Genomic DNA, 14,474 nt, shown 5'->3' on the forward strand with positions numbered 1-14,474 from the left:
CAGTGACGCTATCAGTCGAGTGTTGAAGACCGAAAGCTGCCGCTAAACTGCCGTTAGCGACTCACAACCCCGCCGAAATAGCGACCGCCATGTCGGAGGAACCCCAGCCAGGCCCCAGCAACAGCGCTGCCCGCAAGCGCAAACTGAAATTCTCCGAACAGGAGCTGGAGAACCTCATCGAAGGGGTGGTGGCCAACCACGACCAGCTGTTTGGTGCCAACTCCCGGAGGGTCCCAGAGCAGGAGAAGAGGAGGATCTGGGTTGGGATTGCCTCCAGTGTGAACTCAGTGGGCGTTGCGGACAGGTCTCTGGAGGAACTCAAAAAGCGGTGGTACGACCTCCGAGGCCGTGCCAAGGAGAGGGTTGCGGAGCGCCTTGGTGAGGCATCAGGCACCGGAGGTGGTGGACCGACTGTCCCACCCAACACCCCCCTGGAGGACCAGGTAGAGGACACGTTGGAGAGGGAGGCGTGTGTTGGCGTGACCCCTCTGGACTCCTCCCGCCCCACCCAAGACACCCAAGGTAAGTGGCATGCAACAGCGACCCTGTCCCCTATGACCGCCCCTGACCAAATAGGCTCACTCATTGGCCCTTAGTCATGCCTATGTTGTGCATCAGGAAATGCCCTGAAGCATTGTGGGAGACGTAGTATGTCCACAATGTAGTAGTACCACAATGCGGCCAGAAAGGTTCCAAAGTGCGCAAATACACAGCCACCCAGGGAATGACACCCAGCATGCATGTAACATCTGCACGTCTGACAGTCACATGCACCTAATGAGTATCCACTTACCCTCACAGGTGCGGGAGACAGCAGTGACAGTGAGAGGCTGCTGATCGATGAGGAGGCCCAGGAGGAGGAATCCCTACCTGAGACACAGCCACCAGCCCCTGCAGCAGCGCCAACACCAGCAGCCAGGCCCCCCGCCTCTGCTGCATCAACACCTACAGGCCCACCGGCTGCCAAGGCCAGGCCCCCCGCCTCTGCTGCATCAACACCTACAGGCCCACCGGCTGCCAAGGCCAGGCCCCCCGCCTCTGCTGCATCAACACCTACAGGCCCACCGGCTGCCAAGGCCAGGCCCCCCGCCTCTGCTGCATCAACACCTGCAGGCCCACCGTCTGCCAGAGCCAGGCACCCCACCAATGTGCCTCCAGTGGCTGCGGCACCTGCAACACCAGCTGCAACAACACCTGCAGCACGGCCAATAAGATCTGGCCCAGCCACATCCGCTACACAGCGGCCCAACAGCAGGCGGGGCAATGGGCATCTCCATGCCTGCCTGAGCGTGGAGCGGCGCATGCTCCGCATACACCAGCGGCAGTCCCAGCAGCAGGGAGCAATCCAGCTCCAGCTCCATAAGATAGGCCGCAATGTGGCTGGAGTCGGGGAGAGGATGGACCGCATGACGGCGGCCATGGACCGCATGACGGCGGCTATGGAAGACAACACTGCAGCGCTGGTGAAGCACCGCAGTGTTGCAAGCAGGCGCCACCACCAGTTGCTGAGCCGGCTGTCCACCTACAGCCGCTCCAATTATGTCTCGGCAAATGCCACCACCCTGCTTGCGCGGCGCTCCCTGACCCAGCAGCACCAACTGGTCCAGTGCTGCGAAGATATTACCCGGGTGCTGGAGCATTTGACCACCGCCGTCACCGCACTGCACGCACCTGTGCTACCAGCAATTGTGGGGGGTGATGATGCTAGTGAGGGTGCCTCCAGTGTCAGCAGCCACTCTGCCACGCAGGCCCCCCCACCTAGGCGCAGCACAAGGGCTACGCCTGCTCCAGCTGCCCAGGAGGAGGAGGAGCCTCCCAGGCGCATGCAAATTGTGCGCCGGAGGCGCCAATGACATTGTGTCAGGGACACAGGCGCAGGCTGAACTTAAGCCTGCCATGGACCGTGTCATGCAGTATGCATGAATACTGCATTTTGTAAATAGTTGTTTCCAAGACCCATTATTTTTTGTGATAATAACAAATAGATTTATTTTGGTGCACACATACGCCTTGTGTAATCATTACAGTTTGCATGCAATTGTGATATGTGGGGTGGGGGAAGGGGGTGGGCTAGAAATTGTTAGCTGTGATGTGGTTGCGACGTCTGTGGCCTTCAGCTGGGTTCTCCCCGCGTGCATGGTGCGCATGTGCTGGTGGCCGGTCGTCCCCCTCAGATTCACTGCCTGAGATGTCAACTGGTATCCGGCGCTTGGTTGCAATGTTATGAAGCATTGCACAGACAGCCACAATGCGGCAGCACGCTGCAGGACTGTAATACATGGCCCCACCTGTCTTGTGCAGTATACGGAACCTGCTCTTGAGCAGGCCAAATGTCCTTTCAATACAGTTCCTTGTCCGGATGTGCGCAACATTGTAGCGGCGTTGCTGAGGTGTGGCAGGGTTGAGGTAAGGGGTCAGGAGGTATTCCCGTAGGGCGTAGCCACTGTCACCTGTATGAGAGGAGCAGATGTTGATTGCCTGTGCAGCGCAGTTACTTCATAGCAATGTGACATTGTCGACAAAGTGTACTTACCGAGTAGGTGTCCTTCCCCAAACTCTCCCCTGATCAGTCGTGTGTGGAGTCCGCTGTGCCTGAAGATGAAGGAGTCATGGGTACTCCCTGGGTACTGGGCCACAATGTCAGTGATGATGGTCTTGGCATTGCAGACCATCTGTATGTTGAGGGAGTGGTACGACTTCCTGTTGCGGTACATATACTCCGTGCCAGCTGGTGGGCAGATGGCTACGTGGGTACAGTCTATGCAGCCAATGACATGGGGAAAATGGGCAACATTATAAAATTGTAGTTTTGTGAGGTCCAAATCCTGTTGGCTCGTGGGAAATGTGATGTGCCGGTGGAGCTGGGTGAGCATGGCGTCAACAAAAGTGTGGAGGAAGCGTGACATGGTGGGCTGGGATATCCCCCCAGCAGCGGCTACTATGCCCTGGAAACTGCCGGATGCCAGGAGGTGCAGGCTGCACAATACCTGCACATGTGTGGGCACAGAATTGTTTCGCCTTGTTGGGTGCTGCATGATGGGGTCGAGTTCTTGTATCAGCCAGGTGATCATTTCCCCATTCAGCCTGTATTTAGCATAAATCTGTTCTCTGGTTTGCCCCAGCAAGGTGACCCGCTGCCGGTAAATCCTTGCCTGCCTCATGCGTCTCCTCCGTGCTGCTCGCTGTAGCCTTCGCCGCCTCACCACCATGTACATCCCAGGCATTGTGGAACGCCTATTGCTGCTGCTGAATGTCCTTATGTGTGATTGGTCAGGCCTGGTCCTGTTGGTGATTGGCTAACAGTTTTTCAAAATTTGGTTAATCATGGCTTTTATGGTTACCACCTGCTTTGAGTTGTCCTTAAATTGCGCCGCGCAAATGTGCGATTTAGCGCTTTTTCGCTAATGTATTTCTTTCATGAATGCCGATTGAGACAATATTGCGTTTCGCTATTCAATTCGCAGATTCCGTGGTTGGTCGCTATTTCATTATCGCTAATGCTCGGCTTCCCGGAGTCTGCGACTTTTACAGCGTAATCGCTATTCCGGTCGCTATTATTTTTTTGCGATTTCGCTATTTCGTACTTGAATGCCGATTCCGTGTTTTGCACCCGCAATTGCGTTTTCGCAGCCATTGCGGGCGCTATTTCGCTTCATGAATCAGGCTGTATGTTTCCTCACGCTATTTATTCTTAGTAGTTAATCCTTTTTTGATAGAATACTTCACTGTTTTATATATTATGCTTACATAATGCTTGAGAAGATGTATGTCATTTTACTCTGTTTGTTTTACAAATTCATTCAATAGAGCATCTCTAACAAAAAGTAAATTATAAAAAGTATATGCATTTGCAAGTCTCATAAGCTAACATGTTAAAGTTTGGGTAATGCAAAAAAGAACAGTCATGTTTAACACAAGGTTTTTTTGTGTTTTCTTCCAGCATACGGTCACAACATGAAAAGCAGCAATGACTTTATTGGAAGAATTGTGATTGGTCAGTACTCTTCCGGATCTCCAGAATCAAGCCACTGGCGCCGCATGCTGAACTCCCACCGCACCGCTGTGGAGCAGTGGCACAGTCTGCGATCGCGAGCCGAGTGTGACCGCGTCTCTCCAGCGTCGCTCGAGGTGACGTGAAAGTGGCCCAATGACCACCAACAAGCCAAGTCCCACCATGAAGTGACTGGAAGACATGTTTGCAGCTTTGGTACAGTTAACGAGAAGGCATCATTTCTAATGCCTATGTGCCTCGGTGAACATAATTCAAACCATGTATTACATGTTTGTGCCAGATTCGTAGAGAATGTTTTGTGGCTGCTTTGAGGTGGTCAGCAGAACATTCTAGCAATCTTCATTGGCTGCTCCATCCGTTTGAAAGTGTTTAATGCCACGTCTGTGGAAACCAGAGTCCTGTTTTCTGTGTTGTAACCAACAGAATAATCAACCCCCTTGACTGTAATTTAACTCTTAACACTTAATTAAATAAGAGCGTTTGTATTTATAGTGTAGCTTTATGTAACCCGGTGGAGGTGCACGGATCTAGTATGCGGACCACATACATTGGATACAAAAATAATTGAAAATACAATGTGATGAACATATTTTGAAAATTAGGCTTGTTGTTGCACTAGTTAATTATAAGCAACTAAATTGTTGTTACTGTTCGTGCGTGGGTGTATGTGTGGGTGATCTTTATGAGCACATAAGCATGATTTGCATCTGTTAAGTTCTTTCTTCTCATATGAACATGGCATCAACCTGGACACTGTTAATATGGAACCGGTGCCAACGAGGAACATCTCAGCTATACAGGGAATGTGTAAAAAAATATCAAATAAGTGTGTCCAAAAAAAGTAATTGTATAATTAGGCATATATATGTAAGAAAGTGAAAACGAGCACACACTTATTTATCATACACTCATAAACACGCACTCACACGCACACTAAACGTCATCCACACGCGTGTGCGTACACACACACACACACACATTCACAATCTGTATGTGGGAGTAAATTCATCCCATTACCATTCCACTCCTCCAGCAATGGCAGTAGGGGGTCAGTTCACAGTGATCACAGGTGCATATATCCCATATGTCTACATGTAAATGTAATTTATGTGCCAACGAACAGTGTTAAATAAGATGTATTTCACTGCTCAGCAAGAGGAGGGGGCAATGACTGAACTGGCAAAGTTTACGGGGTCCTCTATGAAAGAGAAAGCATTACAGCTAGAATTTTACAGCTATAATTATTACAAAAGTGACACATAATAAAGTAAATCTACAAGGGTGTGCATTCTAGTACACCTACAATATTTCATCATGTACCACAATAGCAACAACATAACATTGTTCTAGTTTTTGCTATAATGGTGAAAGTGAGTTTTGAATACAATATCCATAGTAAGAGAGGGTCAGTTCTTGCTGAGAGCCAGTCATGGCTTATTATAAGGCTCTGTACTATCGTTGCCAATTAAGCTGTGCTAAACCACCTTCATTTGCATATTGCAACGTGTGCATTATTTTTTTTCCTAGGCCCCACAGATAATCTCAAGGTCACAGAACCCTCAACATTCTGGTTGCCCATGACTAATGTTAGCCCACAGCGCACTTACAATTCTTTTCTCCTAGCTGTCCCTGCTCAGCAACAAAATAAAACAAGAATTGGCAAAGCCAATAGGTCTGTGTTGGTTGCCGCCTTTTGTCATTTTCAAAGCTTGGGTATTTTTTTTTAATGGCTTTTGCAAAGTGCACTTGTTGGAAAAGCTACCAGGCCACTAGTCACTCCCCCCAAAAAATTATCTAAAAACAGACATTTTTGTTGGTCTAAAAAAATCACTAATTTCCAAAGTAGTTGATGGCACTAAAGGGAACTAATTTGTTTGTGGATTAGCTCCTTGTGAGAGGGTAGAATTATATCACTCACAGTGAAGTTAGCCATTGGCTGAAGTGGGTTGACCCACTGCCCTATGCTGTATGCTGTATTGTGCAGAAGAAAAATGTGAATGACACAAAAGACCAATGAATGAAGAAGGCACACAAAAAGTATATTGTATATATAATTCTACTAAAATAATTAGGACTTGGCTAACGCCAGACTTAAAGATATATTTTGCTCAAGGTTATCACTAGTTAGTGCTTTCAATGAAGCCATGCTTGCTCTTAAGCCGTTTATGGCTCCCGTGCTCATGCCTCACAGGGTCCTTAACATACCATCCTTATCAGCTCTTCTTAAATTGGATTTCTTGATAAACGTCTCAGATGTGCCCATTTTCCAAGAATTCAGTCTGCAGCAAGGAGAGGAAAAGTAAAATGCACCAATGCTATCCGTGTTTGTGAGATGCATAAACACCATCTTCAAAAGCAGCTGCTTCAATACTTGTGCTTGCGGACTTTGGCTGTTGGTGTCTTTAGGGTATATGTGTAATGTGTTTAAAGAGAGGTAGAATTCAACAAATCAGATAATCCTAATAGTAAGTGCCTATTTGTATTGTTCGTTGCTTACGTGCAATTACTCCACGCATATTGTCTAGTATGAATAAGACTGTATATTTATTGAAAATAAAGATATATTTATTTGTGTCAATTGTTTGAAAAATTATATAAAAATAGAAATAAATTGATCTGGTATTCTTTCATACATGTTTAACCTACTAACATTTAATTATAAGTATGCTATGCATATTCAATGTCCAAGGTCCCTTTTTTATCTGTATGCATTAGGCTCGTTGGCCAGGCTGGATTGGCCTTTAAATCCACCGGGCATTTCCCCGGTGAGGGGGGAAATCCTTGGAGGCCGGACTCCAAAGCTCAGGACAGCTGCTGGTACTTCTGTCTCTTTCCTCACCTCGACGAGGTTAATTGTATCAGGCACAGGATGCTTCCAGATAGAGGGAGAAGGATTGGGGGAAGAGAGAGTAAGTGATCTGAGACACAGAGGAGAGAGATAGATGGGTGGGGGGAAAGAGCGAGGAGAGGAATGGAATGGTGATACTTTTTATTGGGGCTCAGTAATGGTTCCCCAGTCTGGCCCTGTTGTTGGCATCCTTGCAATGCCACAGTGCTAAAAACCAGAGAGGCAGTAGCGGCTGGCAGAGAATGTCAGTAGAGAGGCGGGCAGTGGCTGGGGGGAGAGAGAAAACAAAAGAAATATTTAAAAAAATGCCACTTATTTTTCACCGGCGCCTCCTCTCCTTCGACTTGTTCAGCTTTTGTCTTCCTGCAGTTCCGGCAGCAGGAAGCATCTGGCTCCCGGGCTCCCCTGAGCCAATCACAACATTGCAATGCAGCGTTGTGATTGGTCTGAGTGCCATGGTTCGGTGCTCAGACAGGGACAGGGAAGCTTTGCATGTTCCTCACCAGGCTGTGTAATGCAGCCTGGTGGGGGACATGCAAAGTGTGCATGACTGGTTGGTCGGCCCAAGTGGGCCAAAAAGTCATGTGCACTTAGAGAGTGCAAACCCCTTCTCTCCCTGTGCCATCGACCCCGCATGCCCTAACCCAGCCCAGTAGCTAAAAAAAAAATAATAGAATAATAACGTTATCATTTTTTTTTTGCTGGTCTGATCTGAGAGCAGTGGGGAGACGCTCCTCCGCCTTAGCAGAAGAGCCGCTCTTGCAGAGAGGGGAGAGGATATGTTCATTGTGAGGGTGTTTCACAACTGGTTCTGAAAGTAGACTGGGTGGGATATTAAACTAAAGTAGGTTGGCAGGTCTCAGAGCCCTGATTGGGACACAGAGAAATATTCTCCCCTTCTCCAATCGAAGCCCATGTTAGATGTGAAGACATCTAACATGGGCTTCGATTGGAATTCATAGAGCATATTATCAAGCACATTATCGCCGCTTTATCGGCAGTTTCCTGCCAATAAAAGCGGCGATAATGTAACGCCCTTTCTTGATAATATGCCCCCTGGTTCCAAAGCAGCGAAATTGACAGCTCTGGCCATCACGCCACATCCTCTTCCTGCTTTCATGGTTTGTAATTGGTTTTGTTTTAGGTGGTGCTAACAGGAGAAATGGGCTGTACAAGCTGCCTCCGGCCCTAATTTGTTTTGCAAATTAACCGCTGCTTTACATTACAAGAAGTTAGTTTTATTTTGAATTAATAAATATAAATACAGGGCAAAATTGGTCTTCTGTTTTAAAAGATTTGTGCATGGATTTGGATTTATCTTCTTAGTCCGTTTCCTCAATGTATGCCATTATGCAAAGGCCTGCTTACCTTTTTTTCCTATTACACAAGCTAGAAGAAAGGTGCAATGCCCTTGCCCTGTTTTTGTGCACCAAATACAAAGGTGTGTGATATAGCACTATTAAGTCAGGTATAAGATCCTAAAAGTGATCCTGGTAGTGGCAGGAAGTCACTGCACTAGTCTAATGATTATAGACCTTGCAAACAAGGAGGCCCACATAAATCGCGTCTGCATAGTTCAATATCTTTATTGTTATTATTATACCTTCTACAACAGCCCTGACGACTTCTCCTGGGATTTATTGGAGCGACATCAAGGCTGTCCTAATTGGATAAATCACTCCCAAGAAAGGAGCCTTGACAAATAGGTTAATAGTATATCTTATGAGTTATTAATAAATGTCATTTTATTTGCTAACTTGGAATTGCACAGACACCAAAGGCTTCATTGCGGGGGGGAAAAAAAAATCTTATAGTTGCAACTGATAGTAATAGATGACTTACTATATGACGGTGTGACAGATAATCAGCAGAAATGCACTACATTAGTCCCACGGGCCTTTGAGCTGCTTAGCCACATACATTCCTTAACTAATATAAGGCACATGTGTAAATGTCTCTGGGAGTATATGTTTACTGCGAAGTTGTGAAACACAGGGCTGCAACATATGGTTCATCCCTGCGTTTCCCCTTCGCTATCTCTAAATTTAGCAGCCTAGCGCCAGCGCAGGCACCCTTGCACCATAGTGCAAGGGTATCTGCGTTGAGAGGAAGATTGTTTATGTGCAGGTACCCTTCCTGAACATAAACAATCTTTTAAACAGCATTTTTTACCTTCTATGTGTGTTGCTTAATGCAGCACACATAGAAGTTACAAAACGTCATTTTATTTTATTAATGTATTATGTGCAGGAAGGGTCACCTTCCTGCACATATACAATCAATGACCTTCTACTGTTTCTACGTTTGCTGCATATCGCAACACACATATAACAGGAAAAACGAGGAGAAATGAAACATTTCTCCTCGTGGCGACTGTTTAAGACTAGGTTTTCCCCGGTCTTAATTTTGGCGCTGCCCCATATTTACGCTGCCCTTGTAAATGTGGGGCAGTGTTAAAATCAATGGGTGTCGCTGCAGAACGCCCACTGCAACACCAATTACCCACCCTTTTCACTCTAAGTATAGCGTGAAAGGGGGCCTTATTCACAAGGCAGCGATAAGCCACGTTAGGCGGCTTAATGATGCCTTGTGAATATGGCGATGCCCCTATCGCCACTACAACGTCCTGAAAAGTGACGCTGTGGTGGTGATACAGGCTTGTAAATATGCCCCTCTGTTTTCCGATGACACACGCGTGAAATCTTTATACGGAAGCAAAAACGGCACAAGCATCATTGGTCTTATATAATGTTGAACGTTACAATGGAAGCCTAAAGGAAGATTATAGTGAAAGGATGCATAAAAAGACAAAAATTGCCACCGTTGCATGGTCATGGTCAGTAAGAAACTACCACGCACAGACACACACACACGCACACACACAACAATAAGACAGACAGGATCAGAGTGGCACCGAATAGGCTTTAAACCTGCCACAATTGGAAAGATATTTTGGAAATAATACATTGTAACATGATATCTTTAGTAGAGGGGTACAATGATCAATTTCAACTTACTGGGTTACATTATGGAAATTGATTGCAGGTCACTGATAAACACGCACTATCGTAATGCTGTAACTGAGGTGTGAGAATGGAGCATGAGTGACTCAGATTTTTATCAAAGTGGGTCTGTCGCCAGAATTAGAGTACCCATAGCAGATTCACCAAAAAGCCTAGGAATCAAAGTACACAGCAACATTAAAAGACAAGGTGTAACTGTGTGCCAGACAACTCCAGAATTGTTACAAAGTGTCACCATTCTAGTTGTGGAAAAAGCAATGGGAGGATGTTCATGCTACAATTAGGTTTATCACTGTAGGAAATAGTGGGTTTTTAAACATTATTGTGCCTCTGAAATCAGAATGATCAGATTCACAACAACAGAGTTGTTGAGACGTAAAGTCTGCAGCAATTCGGAGACTTGAGACTTAAACATTCTTTGACGTCAGCATGTTGACATCCCAGCAGCGGCCATGTTAGGTCAATAAAGTGCAGGCAAGGGGCACTTGACCTCTTGTCTACATGGCCACCACCACCCACCTATACCACTCCCACCTGCTGGGTTGATGCCAGCACTCAGCCTGTACATTGTGTAGGACAGTCCACATGGCCAAAATCAAATATATATGAATTCTTTTTCTAGATGAGTAAATTTATCAGATTTCTCTTGCTGGATTAAATAATAGAAATCAATGAAAATCCACCCATGATTACCCAATAATGGACTTGTAAGATCCAAATATGAGAAGTTAGCCTGGTATATGCTGACCACTAATTATAGTGCGAAAAAGGAGAACAAGGGAGACCCTACTCACAAAGGAACCAGGGTAATGCGTTTATCCAGAAAAACAATGGTTCCTGTGGCATATTACTTCATAATTATTGATAAATAGGGACTTAATACCGATCAAAGTATTAGATAAAGAGTGGCAATCACATGAGAGAGACACAATTAACGCAGTTTCAAACCATTGTTTTATATGTATTTCAAAAGACAAAAGTAATTGAAATAGGTTTGACTACAACATATCATACAATATACAAAGTGCAATGTGTCCCCAGTGATTTGTGAAGTAACCAAAAATCAGCATGTGTACACTAAAGTGAAATATAAAGGTTACAGTGGTAGCTATTTACAAGAAGGAGACATGACTCAGAAACAATTATTTAAATCAATCGTGGAACAGTTGCTATACAATCATAGGCACTGTGTGAGTCTTATTCGCCTCCAAGTACGTCGATGGCGTTTCGACCCTTAGAATGAGGGTCTCATCAGGACTAGGGGTGAGGGACGTCTTATAATAGGCTAGTCATAACCCATGCGTGTGGAAGCAAATTGAATTTACTTACAGTGAACCCAGCCGGGCACACTGTCATAGACACCTTGGTAGTTGTAGTTTGTCAGTCTGTAACGGGAATTGTTCCCGGAAGGTAGCGATCGAGCTAGTGGATAACGCGCCCAGAAAACCTCTGGTTATTTCGCGCGACGACGGCACTGCCCGTTACAGACTGACAAACTACAACTACCAAGGTGTCTATGACAGTGTGCCCGGCTGGGTTCACTGTAAGTAAATTCAATTTGCTTCCACACGCATGGGTTATGACTAGCCTATTATAAGACGTCCCTCACCCCTAGTCCTGATGAGACCCTCATTCTAAGGGTCGAAACGCCGTCGACGTACTTGGAGGCGAATAAGACTCACACAGTGCCTATGATTGTATAGCAACTGTTCCACGATTGATTTAAATAATTGTTTCTGAGTCATGTCTCCTTCTTGTAAATAGCTACCACTGTAACCTTTATATTTCACTTTAGTGTACACATGCTGATTTTTGGTTACTTCACAAATCACTGGGGACACATTGCACTTTGTATATTGTATGATATGTTGTAGTCAAACCTATTTCAATTACTTTTGTCATTTGAAATACATATAAAACAATGGTTTGAAACTGCGTTAATTGTGTCTCTCTCATGTGATTGCCACTCTTTCTCTAATACTTTGATCGGTATTAAGTCCCTCTTTATCAATAATTATGAAGTAATATGCCACAGGAACCATTGTTTTTCTGGATAAACACTAATTATAGTGGGCATCTTGTACCAGTCCAAACAACCCTTATTGATTATTAGGTTAAAGACAACCTTTATTGAAACTATCCTAGTGGTAGCTATGGAGAGCAGCCTTCAGGCTAAGTCCTGGAGGAATGTAAAGCAGCTTGTTTTACCAGATCAGAACCTCCTGAATGACCAAATGAAAAGAGAACCACCATATATAAAATATATGTATGTATTACTGAACACTCTCCGCTAACCTCTGTATGAGATTAGAGAACAAAGCACACTATATTAAATCACTAGAACGACAGTAAATAGCACAATACGCAGTGGGCTCCATTGGGAGACTAAACCATTTACTAAAAAAGTGTATAACAACCACAACTTGACTAGACACAGTGCCTAGAGCACATAGAATCGCTGGGACCCCAAGGACCCACCCAAAGTAGTGACACAGGGGACCAACGGAGGACGGGTGCAGTGTGAGAACACAGGTGCGAGCTCCGTACAACTCTATGGGAAAGTTCAGGTTGGAATTTTAAAGATTAAGGACACTTCAGAGAGGACTTTGAGCAAACCCTTTGAAACATAGAAGGTTCTAAGGCCAGAGCCCTTGTGTGTACTGGAGTACTTGTGTTTCCTAACCCAGGGAAGCCGGTGCATAGGTGTCACGTGATGTAGGGTAGCTTTGTAGGTTTCAATGGTGAAAAGTGCTGCTGCCGTGAAGAGGAAAAATGTCCGGTGGAATCCAAGCCCTGATTCAAGGTGAGAAGAACCTGAAAGCAGAGGGGACAGAGTCTGGGTCACTTCGGGTGATGAGGGGCTTGGTAAACGAATACCCACCGATGTCGGATGCTTCAGGTTTGTTGTTGTGATGCTGGACTCTGCAGCCACGGGTACCAGGAGATGTCGAGGATGACCAAAGTCCGGATGTAAGCTGTCCCACAAAGGATGTCGAGTGCTGGGGGGTCAGTGTCTGGATGGAACACCAACAAGCCTTGGCTTCGGTGAGGACCAGCAAGGTCCTGGGGACTCTCCAAACAATGGAGAGTCAGGGCACGTCTGGAGCAACCAGAAAAGCCCACATAAAGTCAAAATTACCTTCACAGGGACCCACAGGCCAAAGAACCAGGGATCACGAAGGGACCTCAAGATGATTCACAAAATACCAGCCCACGGAACACTCATGGAGTGTAGGCAAGAAATCTTCAGTGGAAACACTGCTCGGGGTCAGGACAATAAGTTGCCCAAAGCACAGCCTCAGGGGTCGCTGGAAAACATATGCTGCTGCAAAAGAGCATGGTGTACAGGGGTTCAGGTTGCACGGTCCCCATGAGCGATACGGGCCTCAGAATAGCTGAGAGTGCAGATTAACCTCTGAGCCCTCGGGAACCTACCTCCTGTGTTGCAGAAATCTTCGGAGTCCTCTGGAGCTTCGAATATGCAAACCGGTCAGATGTGTTTAGGTGCCTGCTTAGTAGGGGAGTAACTCCTTTACTCCAAGTGAGATTCTTCAGTCATCCAGCGTCATGCAGATTGTCAAAGTACTTGGTTTCTGTAGTGGAGTTTAGTCCAGGTAAAATCTGAAGTCCTGTAGTAAGGGGTCCTACTTTATACCCAAGGAAGGGGTGGGACAAACTCTGGAGAACCACCTATCGGAGGGTCAGGACAGAGAGGTGGCTACACCCATGTCCTTTGTCCAATTTCGCGCCAGAGCAGGAGCAAATGGCTCCTGCAACTGGTTTGAGCTGGACTATGCACAGGGACTCCAAATGTTCCCCCAGTGCAGACATCAAAGCACTCTCAGAGTGCACCCACCCAGCCCCATTACACTAAAGCCTGTCTGGGATGTGGTTACACCTCCTTGTAACAGGAAGCCTATTGTCAAGCCTTCCCCTGCTCGAGCTTGGCTCAGTAGCAGGAGGGCCGACTCGTGTCTGTGGCTGGCAGCATCCATTTTGTGATGCCCAGGTCGAGAAAGCTGGTACCGGGTGTACCGGTGTGTCGCATTTGTCCCTTTAGGAGGGTGGAATCATACCTCCCCTGCCGGTTACTGGCGGGGAGGTATGATTCCAAGGTGTTTGACACCAAACACAAGATGTTTCTAAGCAGCTGTTTTGAAGTTAGCATTTACCGCAAGGTTATAATGCACTTAAAAGCATATGGTTGGCTGCATCACAGAACAACCCTGGAGAATAGGTTCAGAAGGCTGCAGAGGGGCTCTGCTCATGCATAGGCACCCTCTCACATAAAACTCAGCACCCTGGTTTCAGGATTGATAAGGCCTGCCATAGGGGTGACTGATAGGTTTTATGTGTGCAGTGATATATGATAGATATAGTGAACCTATATCTAAGTAAGGGGTGCATGCACCACCTTACACAGGCTCTAGTAGCAGACATGTGGTGTCATTTTGAATGGTCTCTCAGGGGTGGCATAATTCATGCTGCAGCACCTGGGAGGCCTCTGGGGTACCTACGGCCTGGGTACATAGTATACCATATACTAGGGACTGATAAGGGTACCCCAGATCCAATCTGGAGTGTACCTAAC

The 14,474-nt window shown here is 46.3% G+C and overlaps 1 protein-coding gene across 2 annotated transcripts in view; it reads left to right on the top strand.

The window, feature by feature from the left end:
• Window positions 1-6,642, top strand: part of SYT17 (synaptotagmin 17) — a 567,544-nt gene extending 560,902 nt beyond the window's left edge. For both annotated transcript variants that reach the window (XM_078665248.1, XM_078665249.1), the window contains one exon: window positions 3,941-6,642. In XM_078665248.1, coding sequence (XP_078521374.1) covers window positions 3,941-4,137 — 197 coding nt within the window. In that variant the 3' untranslated portion in view covers window positions 4,138-6,642. The remainder of the gene's footprint in view (window positions 1-3,940) is intronic.
• The last annotated feature ends 7,832 nt before the right edge of the window (window positions 6,643-14,474 follow it).

This window comes from Lissotriton helveticus, chromosome 10 (genome assembly GCF_964261635.1).
Source record: "Lissotriton helveticus chromosome 10, aLisHel1.1, whole genome shotgun sequence".
Lineage (NCBI taxonomy): Eukaryota > Metazoa > Chordata > Amphibia > Caudata > Salamandridae > Lissotriton > Lissotriton helveticus.